This window comes from Aythya fuligula, chromosome 19 (assembly GCF_009819795.1).
Source record: "Aythya fuligula isolate bAytFul2 chromosome 19, bAytFul2.pri, whole genome shotgun sequence".
In the NCBI taxonomy this organism is placed as follows: Eukaryota; Metazoa; Chordata; class Aves; order Anseriformes; family Anatidae; genus Aythya; species Aythya fuligula.
The window spans coordinates 91,863-112,279 of record NC_045577.1 but is presented as its reverse complement, the minus strand read 5'-3'; the positions used below and the strand labels follow the sequence as shown (position 1 = coordinate 112,279).

The following is a 20,417-nucleotide window of genomic DNA, read 5'->3' as shown; positions in this document are numbered from 1 at the left end:
AAGAAAAAGGGGGAGAGGGGCAGGAAAGGACCCTAAAATAACCCTTACGTAAAACTCTTACCTGAAAATTCAGTGACAGGAAAAAAAGATGGAAGGAAGGAAAAGAAAGTATTTCTTGGTCTGATTTGGAAAGTGTCTTTTTTGTATATGAGAAATTCACAGATTATGGCGGTTTATCAGTAACATGTTTCTGAGCAGCAGGGTAACTATATAACTTGATAACTATACAAGACCACTCCTATTCTAGTTTATATATCTGGTGTTTGTACAGGCTCTGGGACCAGAAAGACAGCCTGCTAAGTATTGAGTAGTGTGTACTGCAGCTACTTTACTATCTTCTCACTCAAAAACATTAAATAGGCAAGTCACATACTACTTTCATAACAATACCTGTAAGTATAGCAAGAGCATTAAAATAATAATAATAAAAAATATTACTCCCCCTTCCATCCAGATTACTTCTTTTGAAGTGATAAGTAACTGCAAATTCAGGGACTCCTTTTGGAAATATCTCCCATAACAACTCAATAAATAAGATTAATTATCTGTTTTAGAATTCAGGGAACTTTAACAACATACAAGTTTGAAAATGTTGGCCTAGAAGTTCATCTGACAAAGTGTGTTGTTGAAGGGCATCAAAATTTCTAATATTGAACTGAACTCATTCAGTGTGTGGCAAAGGGAAATGGACATTAATTGTGTAATAATCAAACTTACTGATGGAGGTCTGGGGCTACCTTAGATCTTGTTGATGCTATCTTGTTTTACTTGAAAAAAAAATTGTGTATAAAGATATATTACTTGTTAATATTACTGGTTCATGGAGACTAGTTATCAACTGCGCACAACCACATTACGCAACCTGCCTCAGTTCAAGAAGGAGCAGCAGTGGACATTTATTTCTGTTTGTTTTACTCTTACATAGTGAAAGAAACAAAGAAATTCTCGAGCAGGTGAAAATTGCATAGGTCTCCTGTTGATTTATTTTTTTTGGTGCTGGTGCATGAGGGTAGAGAAACAAATATGTGTAAATAGTATAATTCAACTGAAATCAAGCCTCTTCTGCAATTTCAGTTTTTCCCACTGTAAAAATGCTTGTATTTCCATGGAAATAAAATTTACTTAAAATGGAAATCGCAAGCACTGCATTCCTATTAAGAGAAAGATTTTATTTTTTCTCTCTCTAAATAGATAACAAAGAAAGCTAATCCACTTTGCCCCAAAAGAATATTTTTTTTTCATGTTTCCCCATCCAGAGGACTCCTCCCACTGAAGATAACGTTTATGTTAGCTACTAGCATAGCTCCAACAGCCAATCAAGTGTTGACTGAAGTTATATCCACCTACAATTTCAGACAGTTATGATACATTAAGATATGGTATGATTAAATACTGAGCTTTATTTTCTGGTCTAACAACCGGGCATATAATTGTTGTGCTTGATTTTTATGTCATTATAAAGTGCAAAAGACCATTCTTAACTAAGTTTACATGAAAGTTTTCTGAAAAATACAATGGATTATTTAAGATTGATCATTGAAACACACTAGGTTACATTTAATCTAATGGAAAATATCATGATCTAGATAAGAAGATCTACAAGAACAGATACGCAGGCACCATTATAGAGGAAAATGGTCATCTATCATTTTCCCAGTTAATGCAACTGTTTGAGAGCCTGAGGTAGTATAAGCATCACCTGAAGAAAATGTCATTCAATCAAAGCAAAGTTGTTAATCTGAAAAAAAAAAAAAAAAAAAAAAAAAAAAAAAAAAAAAAACAAGAAAAAAAAAAAACCAGCAGAACAGAAAGCAAACTGATCTTCAGTACAGGAAGCTAACCAAGTCACGTGATTTCCCACAGATGGCCAGAAGTACTAGCGTAATTGCAGAGGAAGCAGATGTTGGGGGGACAAGCGGGTTTGCAAGGTCTCTCATTTCAATGCGCAAATCAGGCTGGGCTGAAGTACTGGAAAGCATGAAGTGCTAGACAAGGAGGCTAGAAACTGTGAGTAAGTACATTATCATTTGATTCCTCATATGTTCAGGAGGGCATAATTTTGCACATTCTGGTGAAGTGCCAAGACTGCACCTAACGACCATGGATTCCATTACAAATTATTTTCTCCTTAGGTAACAAATGAAAAATATCGAGGTTTTGTCTAACTATTCCAGGCAAAATGGGTTACAGTGTTTTAGAAAGCTCATCTAAAGCATCTATACCAGCAAGGCTCTTACTGTTTTGATGGAATAAGTTGCTTTTACTTTGTTGATACATCTTGCTGTAAAACATCATCTTCTGGTTTCTGCTCTGTAACACAAGTAGTATTAATCTAAACAGGCAGAGATGGTCTAGATATGCTAATGTATTTTAAAATTTCTCTTTTAGACAGGAGGGATATTTTTCATTTTCAGAGCACACAAATAATTTTTTTCAGTAACTAAAACAGACTGTAGTGATATCAGACAGTAAAATAGTGGTCATTTTCTTGACATCAGAATGTCATCTGATATGAAGTGAGGCTTTGCCAACATATGCTCATTAAAAAAAAAAAAGGGGGGGGGGGGGGGACGACAATACCAAGCACAACAGTAAGTATCTCTTAAGAAGCCTGCATGTAGAGTCTTTTTTCAGAATGACAGTGGCTACACTTGTTCAAATATATTTGCTCTGACAACAGCTGAGAAGAATGTTTTTTTAATGATACTGTCCCAGCTAGAAAAAGAGAAACTACATTTTTAGCCACCTTGTTCAGTGGACACCAGGTAATGGTTTTAGCCTGTGGATTCCAAAAGAACTGGCACACACTTGAACACAAAATCATATTTCATATTTAGGAATTGATGCCATGTCTTTCTCAGAAAATTGTACCAACTAGTCTTCCTGAGAACAGGTCAAAATTAGACCAATATGATCAGGGTCAGGCATCACTAGAAGTTCCAGAAGCTAAACAAGTCTTTGATGGGAAAACAGTATGTTATTTAAATAAATTTTATATATATTTGTATGTGTCTCTATAGCTATTATAGATAACATGTAAGAAAAGGGGCTTACTTGTTTATTTAGATTCCCTATATATATACTTCTGGCATTGTAAAACTACTAATTTGAGGTAGCAGACCAGCTGCTTCTGTTCCTCGTAGGCCCGTTGTTTGTCTAAAAGTACACTACAGGGATGAATTTTAGTTTGCACTAATTTGGTAATATATGCATACAACATTTGTGAAAAAAAACTGTATCAAGTTTGTTTGCACATAGTTAAGAACAGACAAAAAATTGCTGTGCTTAGATGTGAGGTACAAGGTAACGTGTAAGTGAACTTCCTGCTTTGTGTAATGTGCATGTAAAACTAAAATGGCGACTTCTGTGGCGGGGGGGTATGGGGGGGATGTGCAGGAATTGCTCTTTTACATTGGCTAGAAAGGAAGCACAGGTAAACAAGTGTTTGCCCGTAGTGGATTTTAACATTGGGGCTCTGTTGCAGGAAGAGACTATTAATATGTCTTCAATTTAAAAACAATGCCTTTTCCATGTAAATTTCCCAAGCCTGATTTAACAGGAAATTTTTAAGGCATAGACCCGCCTGGTGTAACACTAATGCAGTAAATCATCCCTCCAGAAGAGTAATTAAATTTATATCATGGTCCTGTGATCTCTACCTTTCTCAATCACATTATTGTTCTCCTGGATGGAAAGAAAAGATTGTACCCATAAACTATTCTACTTTTAGAAATTAATTGAGGTTACTGTAGTAGTTACATATATTAAAGTTGCTGTTAAATGCATCTTGGTCCCATCTGTTGATTACAAGAGAACACTGACAGCTAAATCTTCCAGAGTGTTAAAAAAATAGTAATTTTTTTTAAAGTTTATTTAAAAAACAAACAAACAAGCAAACAAACACCAAGAACGAGAACTTGGACTGACTTTTTCTGTGCTGTTGTCAACTTCTTTTTCTTTATTTATTTTCATGAATTTTTCTGTAACTATTTTTCAATTCCACTTCTCAATTATGAAAAAGCTTCAATCTAAAATATTACCTCTTAGTTTTCTAAGACAACATATTAGTAATTGTAAATGGTGTATAATCCAAAAATAAAAATAACAATAATTATCTGAAGAACTTTGGTGCAAGTTAATTAACAGCTGATTATGCTGATACAGATAGATCTCTTGGTCTGAATTATATGACAGCAGATGAGATATTTTCTGTAGAATCATGTGTTACCATAAATGTCAGTCAGTGAAACTGTCTAAGACTCAATTTGGAGCTTTAGAAAGCAGGCATTCTTTAATTGAGGAGACAGACGCACAGGGGATCACTCTACCTAGTGTGCATGCCGAATTTTTCAGGTTACAGGGGTTATATGCAATCAGAATATATATATTCATTAGGTTTCCAATAAATAATTAACATATTCATGATATTTCCTGTAAGCCACTAAAATACGTAAGTATCCCTGACACATGCACATTTTTATCTACTGGTGGTCTTTCAGGGTCCTCTGGTCATCAGTAGTCTTCCTCACTATGTTTGCTGTTTGAACCCAGTTCTTCAGCATGCTTAGGCCATCTCCTTCTTTCTTATCGTTTTGTTTCAACTTAGGCATGCATACTAAGCGACATTATTTACACATCCAAGGACACATGCCTAACATGAGTTCCCCACCTATTCTTTTCAGACACCTCCTTCAGACCCAAGCTATCTTACTCCCCTCCCCTGTCCTTAGATACAATTCTGTATGGTCTTAAAAATAAGACTGACTAACTAGTAAGTAAGGTAGCATTGGGGATATAAAGTTTCTAGACTTCTTTCTATCTAACTAAACATAGTAAAGGTTTGGCCTATCTGTTCATAAAACATTTCAGTTTTGGTTCTATCAGGGAGACAACCATACGTCCTGACTGTGTATCAATCCACTCTTTTCTTTTGAGGGTTTGTAGTGAGCAAGCTGCAACTCTTAGCTAACTCTCTAACTAAACTCTCATATTAGTTTACTGTAAGCTCCGACAGAGGTTGGAGCAACAATTATAACATTGTATCATTATACAAGCTATTATATACAGCCATAACAAAAATGATTAACAAATAATTCCCATTTCCAAAATTATTGTCTTTTCCAGACCCTTAATTTTGAACAGCAGTTGAAGATAAATTGAACTAATACATATATAAAACTAAAAAAATAAAAATAAATAGTGTAATTACTACAGCTAAAATTTTCTTCATCCATAACTTTAAATCAGGCAACCAGGATGTCATATAATTCCACATTTCAAAAACTCCTAGAATCATAGAATCATAGAGTTGGAAGGGACCCAACAGGATCATCAAATCCAACTTCTGGGTCCTCAAAGGACCACCCAAAAAATCAGACCATGTGTCTGAGAGTGTTGTCCAAATGCTTCTTAAACTCCAGCAGGCTCAATGCCGTGACCATTTCCTGGGGAACCTGTTCCAGTGCTTGACCACCCTCTCAGTGAAGAACTTTTTCCTGATATCCAGTCTGAACCTGCACACAGCACTCAAAGTGAGGCCCCACTAGTGCCTAGCAGAGTGGGACAATCATTTCCCTTACAAGCTAGCAAAGCCACTTCTGATACACCCCAAGATACAGTTGGCCCTCCTGGCCACGAAGGCACACTGCTGACTCGTGTTCAGCTTGTTGTTGATCAAAACCCGCAGATTCCTTTCTTCGGGGCTGCTCTCCAGCATCTTGTCCCCAAGTCTGTACTAGGGTTGCCCCTTTCCAGGTTCAGAATTCTGACACTTGCTTTCATTAATCTTCATATTATTGGTAACTGCCCAGCTCTAATTTGTCCAGATCGCTCTGCAAAGAACTCACCACCCTCAATGGAGTCTACAGCTCCACCCAGTTTGGTATCATCCATGAAGCTGCTCGAAAAACCTTCAAGGCCTTCATCCAAATCATTTATAAAAACATTGAAGAGGACTGGTCTTAAAACGAAGCTCTGGGGAACCCCACTAGTGAGAGGTCTCCAGCCTGATGTAACCCTCAGTTACAAGAACCCTCTGGTCCTGACCCATCAGCCAATTGTTCACCCATCTTATTATGCTTTTTTCTAACTGTGTTCTTGTCATTTTTGTCCAGAAAGATACTGTGAGAGACAGTATTGAAAGCTTTATGGAAATCCATAATCAACTCCATATAATGTATCATCCCAGTGAACCTTGTGTAAAATTTTGATCTGCTTCTAGATTTCATTCAAGTCTGTCGTCATTCTTCCAGTCTGATCCACATACACACAGCTGGCCTAACTGAGTCTTAAGAGTAAATTTCATTTTTTCTTCTCTGCTACTAGACTAGGGCAGATCCCATCTAATATCTAACAGTCTGCTTATTTCAGTTGTTATCTTGGCTATAAAATGTGGAATTCTACCTGATGACATTCCCAAAGGTATCCCAAATCTTGGAATTATTTCTTCTAACAAAGCTTTTACTACTTCTCTTGCCTTATTCAGGCCAACCTGTATGTATGTCCACGAGGACTAACAAATACTTTAGGTGCCTCTCTCCCTTCCCCCCCCTTTTCTTGTCAATTTGGTAAAGTCTATTTGTCAATACTCTCCAGGTGCCTGCCCTCAGTAGTGTGGAGACTTTTTTTTTTTTTTTTTTTTTTTTTTTTTCCTGGTATCCTTCCAAATTGAATTTTATTCTGTGTTTGGATTATTCCTACAACATATTTCACACCTCTTGGTGACTGGCCTCAATAGTCTCTACCATATTCCTGCTAATAGCTGATATCTGTAAATGCTTTAACAAATTTTCTGTTCCCCAGTGCAAAGAATTATGCTCTTTCTTCACTAGATTATTCATAAGGGAAATAAGGGGATAGGGTACTACTACTAGACGTGAGGGTGTAACTGCACATCCATTCTCCCATTTTTCCACTTTTAATGTTTCAGTTAATCTTAAATCTTGCTTATTGTAAATAGGGTTCTTTTGAAGAGTTTTTCCTCTGGCACTATAGCTAGTACTTCTTTTTCCATGCCTTTTTCTGCAGCCCATTCTGTGGCTAAATCAGACAGCTTATTTCCTCTTTCTTGGGTGGTTCACCCCAATTGGTGAGCTTTACAATGCATAATAGCTACAGCAAGAGGAATTTGTATACTTGCAAGCAAACTAAAAATCTCTTCCTTATGCTTTATCTCTGTCCCTTTTGTAGACAGTGGTCCTCTCCCTTTCTAAATGGCTCCATGTACATGGACTATTCCAAAGGCATATTTTGAGTTAGTCCAGATGTTTATGCATTTGCCTTTGCTTAACTGCAAAGCTAGAGTGAGGGCAATGAATTTGGACTTCTGGCCTGATGTGCTGGTAGGTAGTGTTTGAGCTTCCACTACCATCTCAACAGTAGTGACTGCATATCCAGGCTTCATAAAACTGATACAATTCCCAATCTGTGTCTTGCAAAAGAGTATACTTCAGGTTGGGTCTACTTGAATAGACCTCCTCCTGTAAGCAATCATGCTCAGGTTTACTTTCTTCATGCTGAGGTGAGAGAAACGTAGCAGGGTTGACCACAGCTGTTGTCTTTAGGGTCACATAATCTGGTTCTATCAGTGCCACCTGAAACTTTAACGTTCTGCTAGGGGAGAACCAACGTCTACCCTTCTGATCCAATACTGTAGTTACCATGTGTGGAACATAAACAGGCATTTTCTGTCACATGGTGAGCTTCCAGGCCTCTTATATTAACAATACTATAACAGCCACTGCTTTTAAGCATTCAGGCCATCACTGACATACTAGGACCAATTGCTTGGAAAAGTATGCCAGAGCTTGCTTATATTCCCCCAAGTGCTGAGTAAAGACACTGAGAGCTACAGCCTGCCTTTCATAGGTGAAGAGTTTGAAGGTTTTTTCTAAAATTAGGTAGTCCTGAAGCTGGGGCTTTCATCCAGGCTCTTTTAAGCTTATTCGGTGTTTCATTGGTCCAATGAAGGGAGCCCTCGGATAACTTCAACAATTCATTCCACTATTCCCACTATTCATTTCTATTCCCAAGAAAGCTTCTAATTCATGAACATTTTGAGGTTCTGAGCATTGGCAAATAGCTTCCTTCCTGGCATTACTTAACTGTCTCTGTCCCTTTAAGATTTCAAAACCTAAATATGTTACAATTTCTTGTGCAATTTGAGCCTCCTCCTCTGACACTGGATACCCACTGAGTGCAAAGAAATTTAATAGGCTAATTGTCAGTTCCAGACATTCTTCCTGGAAGTTGCCAGCTAGCAGTATATTGTTAATATATTGTGGTATCATTATATGTGTTTTGAAATAATTCTTACTTTTTTTTTTTTTATTATTTTATTTTTTTTACCAATAAATAAATAAATAAACAAAAAGAACAGTTGAACAATATCTTGATTTGCAAATTACACCAGGCAGCAGTGCTTTCATTAAGTTCTTCAAAGCTAGAACTCTGAAGTCAGAATAGAGATGTAACTAAAGTGACAATTTTGTAAGCAATTTGAAAACTGTTCAACTGTAGAGTTAAATAAAATGAAGCTTGCTTCATTATTCTAAATGCCAAGTCTATATGAAAGGTTTTAAAATTAAGTTTAAAGTATCAGAAGTATAGCTACTGTCTGTAAGAGAATACAGCTCAGTGCAAAACGTATCTTGTTTATTTTATTTTATTCTGGCAAGTCACTGAAAGTTTGTTTGTTTGGTTTTTTTTTCTTTTTTCTTTTTTACAGAAAGTAAATAGAACACTGTGTGTAAAGTTGTGTTAATTTCCAAACTGTGAAGTTCAGCAATGATACACAGTGGAAAAAAACATATTAGTACTATTGTGTGTGTTCTTATTTTTGGAATTATTTTCATCTACTCCTGGAAAAGTCATCAGCTACAAAATAATATATCCAGGAAAATCTTCCCACCAGCAAAAGCTGTCACTCCAGGAGGTCAGCTCTGTAGGGGAAAACCTGCCCAAAATACAATAACGCCATTAAAGGATAACAGAACTTTTATAATATCCCCATACTTTGATGACAGAGAAGGCAAAGTCACTCGTGTGATTGGGATTGTTCACCATGAAGATGTAAAAGAACTTTACTGCTGGTTTTGCTGCCAGCCCCATAATGAAATACAAGTGACCAGCTCAGAGATTGATGTTCATTCAGATAGATTTGGATTCCCTTATGGTGCGGCAGATATAGTTTGTGTGGAACCTGAAAACTGCGATCCAACACATGTATCAATTCATCAGTCTCCACATGGAAATATTGACCAGCTACCAAGGTTTGAAATTAAGAACCGCAAGGCTGAGACCTTCTCTGTTGACTTCACTGTATGCATCTCTGCCATGTTTGGAAATTACAACAATGTCTTACAGTTTATACAAAGTATGGAAATGTACAAGATTCTTGGGGTACAGAAAGTTGTAGTCTATAAGAACAGCTGCAGCCAGCTGATGGAGAAAGTCTTGAAGTTTTATATGAAAGAAGGAACTGTGGAGATCATTCCTTGGCCAATAAACTCATACCTCAAGGTGTCCTCTAAATGGCACTTTTCTATGGATGCAAAAGACATCGGCTACTATGGACAAATCACAGCTCTAAATGACTGTATATACCGTAACATGCAGAGGAGTAAGTTTGTGGTTCTTAATGATGCTGATGAAATAATTCTTCCCCTTAAGCACCCAGACTGGAAAACAATGATGAGCAGTCTTCAGGAGCAAAATCCAGGGACTGGCATTTTTCTCTTTGAGAACCATATCTTCCCAGAAACCATATCGACTCCTGTGTTCAACATTTCGTCTTGGAATACCGTGCCAGGTGTTAACATACTACAGCATGTGCACAGAGAACCTGACAGAAAGGAGGTTTTTAATCCCAAGAAAATGATAATTGATCCAAGAAGGGTGATTCAGACTTCCGTCCACTCTGTCCTACGCGCTTATGGGACCAGTGTGAATGTTCCAATGGATGTGGCCCTCATTTATCACTGTCGGGTACCCCTTCAAGGGAATCTTCCTAAAGAATCCCTCATTAGGGATACGTCACTGTGGAAATATAACTCATCATTAATCATGAATGTTAACAAAGTGCTACGTCAAGCAGTACTGTAAGCTCAAAAGCGAAACTTTGTCTATAAGGAGGAAAAGTGGAGAGTTGTCTATGTGTCAGGGAGGCACTGGATATCATTCAGAGATCACATTAAAAATCTCTTGCACCTGAAGATTACATCCTGTAATCTTTGTACAATCTTTGGGAGAACAGCCCTTTTATGTACCATCCAAACGTAAATGCATTTTAGCTGTGAAATGAAGCAAGGTATCCAGGGAAGCAATTTTCAAAACTGCTTAAAATGTTTTTGATTCAAGAAGGGTGATTTTTTTAATTGTTTGGCTTTTTGAAAGTACAATGACTTGCTTGTGTTTCTATTTCATGCATGTTAATTACATGATCTGTCAGTTAAATTTGAAGTAGAGCTCTGATCCCACTCCAACAAGGTATAGCACTGTTGTGGTCTCTCGTTTGCAGTTGCGCTCTCTTTGCTGTTCATTCCCGGGATGCTGGTGTGGGAACATGTCCCCGTGCACGGCACCTGGACCAGGGCAGACTGAGCTGCGGGGACGGGCCTGGCGCGGGATGGGCAAGCCCTGTTCGGCCCGGCACTTCTCCAGACGATTGGGCAGACCGGCGGCCCCGTTTTGCTCCCGGGACCGGTGCTGGCCGAGACACGGCCCCGCCCGTGTCAGCGTCCTGGGACTGGCCTCCGCGTAACCCAGCCTTGCAGGGAGCCACCCCGATGAATGCCTCGGCGAACCTCCGGAGGTGAGGGGAACGAAGGCATTTCGCCAGGACCGGCCAGAGGCACAAGCGGTGCGGCGCTCGCCGCAGTGATCTGGCCGGCTGCCTGGAGCCCCGCTCCGCTGGAGCGGCTGCCCGGTGGCCCTCGCGGCCCGCCGATACCGGCGCCGTGCGCGGCGCCCTGCGTGTGGCGGCGCCAGAGCGGGCCGGCGCCCCGCGACCCCAGCCCCGCGCGAGCGGTGCTGTGGAGTGCGGGGTCTGCTCCACGCGGGTCGACGGGGGTGGGGGCGCAATAACGGGAGCGAGCGCGGCAGCGGCCCTGCCGGTGGCTCGTCTAGTGCCGCAGCCGCTCACGGGGCGTCCCGCGGGGCGGGGGCTAGCCGCGCCGCTCGCTGCCCCGCCCGCAGCTGCCGCACCTTCCCAGCCAGCCGACCCCGCCTTTCCTGGGGCTGCGGAGACGGAGGCTCTGGCGTAGCCGCCACGGAGGTAATCGCTGCTGGTTTCGGTGACGCGAGTTTGGGGGGAAGAAGGGGGACAGAGCTCTGCTAGCGCCGGCGCTCCGCCGTGGTTCAGCTTCGCACCGTGCTGCGTTTACAGTCGTGCCGGCAGCGACGCTCCGGCGTCAGCCTGCGCTAGGAAAGGCGAACCTACGGGACGAGGACCGGAGGCAGCAGGGAGAGGGGCGTGTTGCTGTCGGATATTTGGTAAACTGCTGGGCACGGTGAGGGTGTCAGGCTGCAGCGCCCGCTTGGGATCCTGTAACTGGCATCACTTGCAAAAGAGACTCGCCATGCTCAGGATTTTTATTTCCACCCACGAAAGAGCAAGTAAGATATCGGTCAGCTATAACATTATTTTGGGGTACTGATGTTGGCCCCTGGATGGTAAGTTTGAGGTGTTTATTAATTGTAAAACACAATTTTTGAAGTCTCTATCTGAATGCGCTACAAGCGTGGGAGTTTAATTTTAGATTTAAAAAATGCATAACTTCTTGAAGGAATGGTTTCAGTGTGTGTTGTGGGTTAACCCTGTGTATTGGGTTTACATGGCAGGGGCTTTGGGGGTGGTGGTGGTGGAGAGGTCTACAAGGGTGGCCTCTCTGAGCAGAGTCCAGAAGCTGCCCCATGTCAGATAAGAGCCAGCTCTAGTTGGCATCAAAAGAGACCCATCGCTGGCCTGAGCTGAGCCAGTGAGCAATGCTGGTTGTGCCTCTGTGAGAGTGTATTTAAGAAAGGGAAAAACAAACAACAAAAAAACTGCCACACAACAGCAGCTGTCAGAGAGGAGTGAGAAACAGCCCTGCAGACACCAACATCAGTGAAAAAGGAGGGCAGGAGCTACTCCAGGCTCCAGAGCAGAACTTCCCCTGCAGCCTGTGGAGAGGACCATGGTGGAGCAGATTGTCCCCCTGCAACCCATGGGTATCACAGTGGAGCAGATCTCCACACTGCAGCCCATGGAGGAGCCCAAGGTGGAGTTGGTGAATATGTCCTGAAGGAGGCTGTGGCCCACAGAGAGCACCCACCGAAGCAGATTCCAGGCTGGACCTGTAGCCTGTGGAGAGGAGTCGACGCAGTAGCAGGTGATCTGGCAGGAGCTGCCACTCCTGCAGAATCCATGTTGCAGCAGTTTGCTCCTGAAAAATGGATCCTATGGTACAGACCCATATAGGGCAGTTCTTGAAGCTGCTGTCTGTGGGAATCCCATGTAGGATTAGTTCAGGAAGGATGGCATCCTATGGCAGGGACCCCATGCTGGAGCAGAGGGGCCATGTTGTGGACTGACTGTAGCCCCAGTTCCCTGGTCCCCTGCACCACTTGAGGGGAGGACATAGAAGAGGGTGGATGGGGGGGGGGGGGGGGAATGGTTTTAGTTTGCTTTTAGTTTCTCACTGTTCTAGTCTGGTAGTGATAGGCAATAAATTATATTAATCTCCCTATGCCAAGTTTATTTTGCCTGTGACAATAATTGGTGAGGGACCTTCCTGTCCTTATCTAAACCCTTGAGCCTCTTCCATCATATTTTTTCACCCTTTTTCTTTGAGGAGGGGGAGTGAGAGAGTGGCTGTGGTGGAGTTCAGCTGCCCAACAGGGTAAAACCACCACAACCTGGTAGGCAGCAGAGCCCCATACAGCCACTTCTTACTCATCCCACCACCCCCAGTAGGATGGGGAAATGAACCAGAAGGGCAAAAATGAGAAAACACGTGGGTTGCATTAAAGACAGTTTAATGGATAATGCAAAGCTGCATGAACAAGCAAAACAAAACAAGGAATTCATTCACTACTTCCCATCAGCAGACAGGTGTTCAGCCATTTCTGGAAAAGCAGGGCCTCTTTACACCTAACGGTTGAGAAGATGAACACCATAACCCTAAGTGTTCTCCCCCTCCTTTCCTCTAGCTTCTTCCTTTTGTTGGTTTGGTTCAGCTCTCTCATCTGTGTCCACTCCAAGCTTCTTGTGTACCCTCAGACTACTCACAGGGACCCAATGCATGAAGCAGAAAAAGCCTTGACCCTGTGTAAGCACTGTTCAGCAGTAGCTAAAACATTGTGTGTTATTAACACTGTTTTGGTCACAAATCCAAAACATAGCACCATATGAGATGCAAATAAGAAAATTAACTCCCTCCCAGCCAAAACCAATACAGTGATAAAAACAATAAGTTGAAATAACACTCTTTAAATACTGTCATGCAACTTTTATTTTACCTGACCTATTTCTGTTCAAAGGATACAAAGTCTAATTGTTTACAATGGGTTTATGGGTGTATGGCAGATTTTTTGTGTGTGTACAGGGATATGTGTGCTTGACAAGTCTCATGGCTCAAACTAAGTTAATGGAATTACTCTCTGGTTTACCTTCATTGCTTTTAAAATAGAAATTGCCAGTTTAATTCTTCAAGAGCAGTATTCTGTCAACAGTGAAATAATACTGTCCTCAGTTTAACCCTTCAAAAATTATTCTTCTGACTTTGGATCATGTAAGATCATGGAATGCCAGAACTCTGGCATTTCAAAGAGAAGAAGCTGAACTATCAAAAGTTTAGTGACAGAATCCAGATTAAGATGGCAAAATTATTGTTAGTCTTTGGAATTTTTATTTAAGCACTGTTGGTATGTGTGGTTGCTTTTGGCAAAGCCATAAAGCAAAGAAGAAGGAATAAATTTTATGAAAAACAATATATTAATAAAGCTATCCATTAATAGTAGCTTGCTTTCAGTTAAACCCCAAAGAAGCCAAGTTTTAGGCTGTATAGTGTTCCTCTACTTCTGATGCTAATACTGTTTATTAGTGACTGAAATTTTGTAATTACATCTGTCAGCTGACCCCTGAAATAAATTTATTTTGCCACCCTCCACCTCTGCCCCACCCCATTTTGAGAGGTAGAAGAGTAAGGTGAGAATTATAAAAAAAAAAAAAACAAAAAACAAACAAAAAAAAACAACCACCCTTAATGTAGATGTCTTTGTGAAGATACTGAAATGAGCAGGATAAAAGATCTTCACCTGTCTCAATACAAAGAAAATAAATTAAGGAGGAAAGACACAACACAGGGAAGATGTGGGTGAGATTAATAATGATCTGTGAAGGGCTGTTGAACTAAATTAGCTCTTTGTTCCACATTTTAGTAAGGATAATGCTAATTGTGGAGAGTTCAGGAAAAGAAGGTCTGAAAATAGGAGTTGTACTGCAAAGGTAAAAACAACACTCCATTTAGAGGCCAGTATTGAATAATTTCCATTACAAAATTCTAAGATAGACAAGTTACTGAAGAACCAGTGACAGGTGTTTAATAAATATGTCATGATCATATTGGTACAATGTGGCAAAGAAAGCACAAGTAGTTCCCTTTTGTAGGAAGGAAAAAAGAAAGACTATTTAAGTGTGTGGAAGTTTCTAAGTGCAATCTTATCACGCACAGGGTTTTTGAGCATTTTTATTTTTATTTTATTTTTTTATTTTTATCTTTATTTTTTTTGAGGACTGTAAGTAAAGAGATAAAGAGAAATGTAATTAATTTAGTCAGCTGGGATAGACGCTCTTTATTACAACTTTGCAGCAGAAGAAAGCATGTTGTGTAACTGCAGTTGGCTGGAAAACTGAGTCAGTGTATTAATATTGGTCTCATGACAAGCTCAGATGTATCACTCCAATGTGATGTGTGTGCAAAAAAAAAAAGTAGTCTTAGCACATGTTAAGAAAGAATATGTCCAGTATGTGAGGGCTTGCAACTCTCATTTACAAATGTATTTCTGATCACCTGTGCTAGAGAGGAACTGAAACTGGACCAACTGTGCAAAAGCAACTGATCAGGGAAGAATGCTTCTTATAAGAAGAAACTAGAACATCCTGCCTTATTTAATGAAAAAAGTATTAAAAGTGAAGATTAGGAGGGGATATGACTGCAGTCCGTAAATGCAGGGAGGAAGAAAGGCTTTTTGCTCTTAATGGGAATACTGAAAAAGAACAATATAGTGTGAAGTAGTCATTGATACCATTAGCTTAATTTAGTATTAAAGCAAATCTGTATGATTTGTATCATATTCTACTTTAATACTAATTGGAATGAAAGTAAAAAAAAATGAATTAATTATTATTATTAAAAGAAAATAAGCTCTTTAAAATACTCTGGATACGTATTTTTGAAGTTAAAATTTGCCATGTACTCTCAGTAGTGAGAGAATATAAAAAATGCACATTTCCTCATTAATCTGACTTCATGTATTTCCTGACTAGATTTCTGTTCTATTGATCTCAGGAGGTAAAAATTCATGAGTCACATGTCAGGAAAACTGTGAATTTAACTCCTAAATATTTATTTTCTTTAAGATGCAGTTCTCTGGTGTGTCTTGACTGTTATATTTTGCTCTTTGTGTCTGCTTCTAGAAACTGCTGTTGTTTTGGATCTCTCTCACACTTTGTCATCTGAATCTGTTTTTGCCTATCTTAATTAAGCCTATAGTACTTTACTGAAAAAAATGTACATTACTGAAAAAAAAACAAACAAAACCAATTATAGAGTATATTTTTAAAGCTCTCTTTAAGTATGCATGCGAACCACAGATATATCAACATGCATGATTAATTTCCAGAAGGAAACCAATTGGCTTTACCTATGTGCCTAGGTTTGATTTGCTTGGACAACTCCATATTCAAGTTTGTAATGTAAATTAAGTTCTTGGGAAGCAACTGTATGCTTTGCTCAAGAGAAGGAAAACTTGTTTTTCTGGTAGGTGTGGCCAGTATTATGCACATTAAAGAACACTAGTCATTTGAAGCAGAGTGTGTTGGCATGTGTCTTAGGTATTGTACCAACTTTTTCTTCTCCTCAGTATTGTTCTGTATAGAACATTTCTTGCAGATTATCTTTAAAAAAAAAAAAAAAAGTGCTTTTATCTGATTAGAATAAACAATTAGTAGATACATTTTAGCAAAAAAAAAAAAATCAGTTGTTGAGCAGAACAAAACTTCACTCAGGTGTCTGCTTTAAAAGGTACTTTTTCTTTCAGATGTTCACTATTCAAAACAAAATTGAAATGATAACTTTTTGTCATCCATTTATAGCCAGCAAAAGAAGAAGAAATAACAGGTAATAAACGGCTTCTATACTTTTAATGATGATATGTTGGGATATTTCTTTATTAAAAACTAATTAGCCTATAAGACTGAACAATATTTTAAGAAATAAGTGATTGACAGAAAGACAAACTGTGTTGTAAGACTGCTAAAATATATAACAGTTTGGGAATAAGAACACTAAATGTTTCAGGGAAATTTCTTGGCTGTTTTCAAAATGTTTGATAAAGAGACACATCAAATTTGAGTTTTTCTCAGTCACAAATCTTCATCACTGAATTGCATAACTGTAGCAGGCTCTTAACCATGTATTTAATTGCAGTTCTGCTCTAAATTATAAGGACTTCCATGGGGGATTCTCCACCTCATATTCAGAACAGAGTCAGTATTGTCAGTATTGTCAGTATGGTCTGCTGCTGCTGTTCTGCTTTCTGAGTAGTGAAAGGCAGTGAGCTTTTTGATGCCTTGTGACAGTTCTGCTCTGCAAAGAAATTTCTTGATAGCTATAAAAGTGTAATATAAAAAACACCAGCCTTGGCAAATTGGGCACTTTAAGGTTTTTATTGTGAATACATCTCTCCTGTGCTTTTTGAGGAAAGGACAATTGGGAAAATTCTGCACACAATTCTGAAGGCTTGGGCAATTATTTTTTTCCTTGGAGACACAGAAGCTAGATTGGTATATTAAGAAGCTAGATTTTTATTATTATTATTATTTATTTTTTTCCCCTCTGGCTAGAAAGCACTGTCTTTAAGCAGAAAAACAGACCATAGGGGAATTTTTCAAGCCAAACAGTAAAGCTGCTAGAGCATTTAGGGACTTCCAAAGCTGTGAAGTTGCTGAGTATGGTAACTGGATCAAAACTATGAATTTATGTGTTTAGGTACTTTCTAGTTCTCTTTTTTGCATTTCTTTAAACATGCTAGTATTTTGTTCCATCATAAAACAATATTGAGCTAGATGCTCTCAAAATAGATCTAGGCAATATGTGAAATATGAAAAAAAAAGTGTGAAATAATAGGTGTAATTATTATTTTACAATAGACTGAGTAATATGCTATGGAAAAAGTATTGTTAGAGATCTAGCACTTTCAGAAGATGCCAGATCCCTCCAAAAATGCAAGTGATTTTTATTAAGATCCTTGAGAAGAAAATGGAAGGATAAGAAGTAGGAGAGTCTTCCAATATCTACTAAACCTATGGCATTGGTACTTATTTTTTCTATAAATAATACACATGGAAATCTGGCTCTTTTATTTATTTGTTTGTTTATGAGCAGCTAGCTTTTTGCAGTAATAACTGGGTCTGTAGATACATTTTTTTCATCTTATGCAATAGGATTGGTTTATTCTATCTTGGCATTTTACCCCACTCTTCTTGCTGGAATTCAGGGATATTTTTTTTCTACCAGTCTAGTTTTCTGGCGTAACATTAATATGATTAATCTGTGTCATGCTTCTTCCAAGAATCATTGCAGCACAAGCAGGCCTTTGAAGAGACTTGCTGTCACCTTACTATTTGTGGATCACATCTGGATGGCTAAAGGTAAATTTATAAGGAAAAATGTAATTTTAGCTCAATTTGCAGAAATTACTGATTGAGAGTGCCATAGGCTGCCAGTCGTATGTTAACACTTGCTCACAGTAGAGTGCTGCAAGAGACTTTGGCCAGCTAGATGCTCAGAGATGCATCTGTCCCTGTAGCAGCAGAAAATCAAGAGCTGACCCCTCCCCAGCCATGCTAGGAGCAGTACCAGCATTAATGCAGTGTCAGAAGACACAGATCTCTGGTAATAGTAATAATAGGAGGCAGCCTTCCCTGCAAGCTCTGCCTTGTGCAGTGCTAAGTAGTGTAGAGCTGGTAACTGAGAAGCTAAGATTTTTATCACCCCCCAGCTATACATTCGCTTGTCTTCTGATGAATTGTACAAACTGACCTTCCTCTGTATGTATTGCCTCATTTGTGGTGAAACACTAATTAGGGAATTTAAACATTATATGTGTAAATATGACTATATATGGACCATCATGTGTAATAATCCCTGATTGATATATTTCTTCTCTGATCAATTCTGCATATATTTCATTGATATGTCTGCCCCTTACTTTGTGAGAAGGCCAACTGAGTTCAGTTTGTGTGTCATCTGCATGTATACTACATAGATTTTTTTTTTTTGCTTTAAAAATTAGGTACTATTTAATGTTCTAAAATATTCTTTATGAAAAAATAATGCATAATGGCTCCCTGTTCTCCTGTATATACACCTCTGTCATATTTTTTCACATCTGGTACCCAAAGAACCCTGCATTAACAAAAATTATTCCAAACATCTGAAATATAGGTGCATTCAGAGTGTCACAGACAGTACCAGCCATTCATTTAAAGTTTTTTTTCTTTTTTCTTCTGCACAGTGACAGAGATTTGTCCCCCTCCCCAATATTGTTTCCGAAATTTTTCAGCAATGAACATGAGTCAATATTATCTTATACTAAATATTTTCTTTCCTGCAGATACAGCAGCATAAACTGCAAGGACGAAGAAGTTTGCATCTACATTTAGATATTTTCAAAATGTTTTGTGGTGGGAAAAAATCATACTTTGCTGCCACTGTGTGCATTATTACTCTAACTTCAATGGTCACATTTTCATATATTAGATTACAGAGACTTGCTCACCTGCCAAAAATAATACAGGAAGGTAGAAGATGTAGAAGGGAAATTACAAATAAAACAATAACGCCATTAAAGGATAACAGAACTTTTATTATATCCCCATACTTTGATGACAGAGAAGGCAAAGTCACTCGTGTGATTGGGATTGTTCACCATGAAGATGTAAAAGAACTTTACTGTTGGTTTTGCTGCCAGCCCCATGGAAAGATATATGTATCAAAAGCAAAAATTGATGTTCACTCAGATAGATTTGGATTCCCTTATGGTGCGGCAGATATAGTTTGTGTGGAACCTGAAAACTGCGATCCAACACATGTATCAATTCATCAGTCTCCACATGGAAATATTGACCAGCTACCAAGGTTTGAAATTAAGAACCGCAAGGCTGAGACCTTCTCTGTTGACTTCACTGTATGCATCTCTGCCATGTTTGGAAATTACAACAATGTCTTACAGTTTATACAAAGTATGGAAATGTACAAGATTCTTGGGGTACAGAAAGTTGTAGTCTATAAGAACAGCTGCAGCCAGCTGATGGAGAAAGTCTTGAAGTTTTATATGAAAGAAGGAACTGTGGAGATCATTCCTTGGCCAATAAACTCATACCTCAAGGTGTCCTCTAAATGGCATTTTTCTATGGATGGAACACACATCGGCTACTATGGACAAATCACAGCTCTAAATGACTGTATATACCGTAACATGCAGAGGAGCAAGTTTGTGGTTCTTAATGATGCTGATGAAATAATTCTTCCCCTTAAGCACCCAGACTGGAAAACAATGATGAGCAGTCTTCAGGAGCAAAATCCAGGGACTGGCATTTTTCTCTTTGAGAACCATATCTTCCCAGAAACCATATCGACTCCTGTGTTCAACATTTCGTCTTGGAATACCGTGCCAGGTGTTAACATACTACAGCATGTGCACAGAGAACCTGACAGGAGGGAGGTGATCAATCCCAAGAAAATGATAATTGATCCAAGAAGGGTGATTCAGACTTCTGTCCACTCTGTCCTACGCGCTTATGGGACCAGTGTGAATGTTCCAATGGATGTGGCCCTCATTTATCACTGTCGGGTACCCCTTCAAGGGAATCTTCCTAAAGAATCCCTCATCAGGGATACGTCACTGTGGAAATATAACTCATCATTAATCATGAATGTTAACAAAGTGCTACGTCAAGCAGTACTGTAAGCTCAAAAGCGAAACTTTGTCTATAAGGAGGAAAAGTGGAGAGTTGTCTATGTGTCAGGGAGGCACTGGGTATCATTCAGAGATCACATTAAAAATCTCTTGCACCTGAAGATTACATCCTGTAATCTTTGTACAATCTTTGGGAGAACAGCCCTTTTATGTACCATCCAAACATAAATGCATTT

At 39.2% G+C, this 20,417-nt stretch overlaps 1 protein-coding gene across 6 annotated transcripts; it reads left to right on the top strand.

Annotated features, from left to right (window-relative positions):
* Positions 1-1,809: 1,809 nt before the first annotated feature.
* LOC116497061 (beta-1,4-galactosyltransferase galt-1-like) lies at positions 1,810-20,295 on the top strand. 6 transcript variants are annotated; one of them, XM_032200578.1, is made up of 5 exons: positions 1,810-2,007; positions 8,726-10,810; positions 16,355-16,379; positions 17,833-17,911; positions 18,877-19,071. In XM_032200578.1, exon 2 carries the CDS (start codon positions 8,785-8,787, stop codon positions 10,099-10,101), a length of 1,317 nt encoding a protein of 438 aa, XP_032056469.1. In that variant the 5' UTR covers positions 1,810-2,007; positions 8,726-8,784; the 3' UTR covers positions 10,102-10,810; positions 16,355-16,379; positions 17,833-17,911; positions 18,877-19,071. The 6 variants fall into 6 exon arrangements, with proteins under 6 accessions (XP_032056469.1, XP_032056468.1, XP_032056470.1 ...); XM_032200577.1 differs by having other exon boundaries at positions 1,810-2,011; XM_032200579.1 differs by lacking the exons at positions 1,810-2,007; positions 8,726-10,810 and adding an exon at positions 11,208-11,272 and having other exon boundaries at positions 18,877-20,295.
* The last annotated feature ends 122 nt before the right edge of the window (positions 20,296-20,417 follow it).

Excerpts from the sequence above, each read along its gene's own strand:
- LOC116497061 (XM_032200578.1), top strand. The coding sequence starts at position 8,785 with ATGATACACAGTGGAAAAAAACATATTAGTACTATTGTGTGTGTTCTT.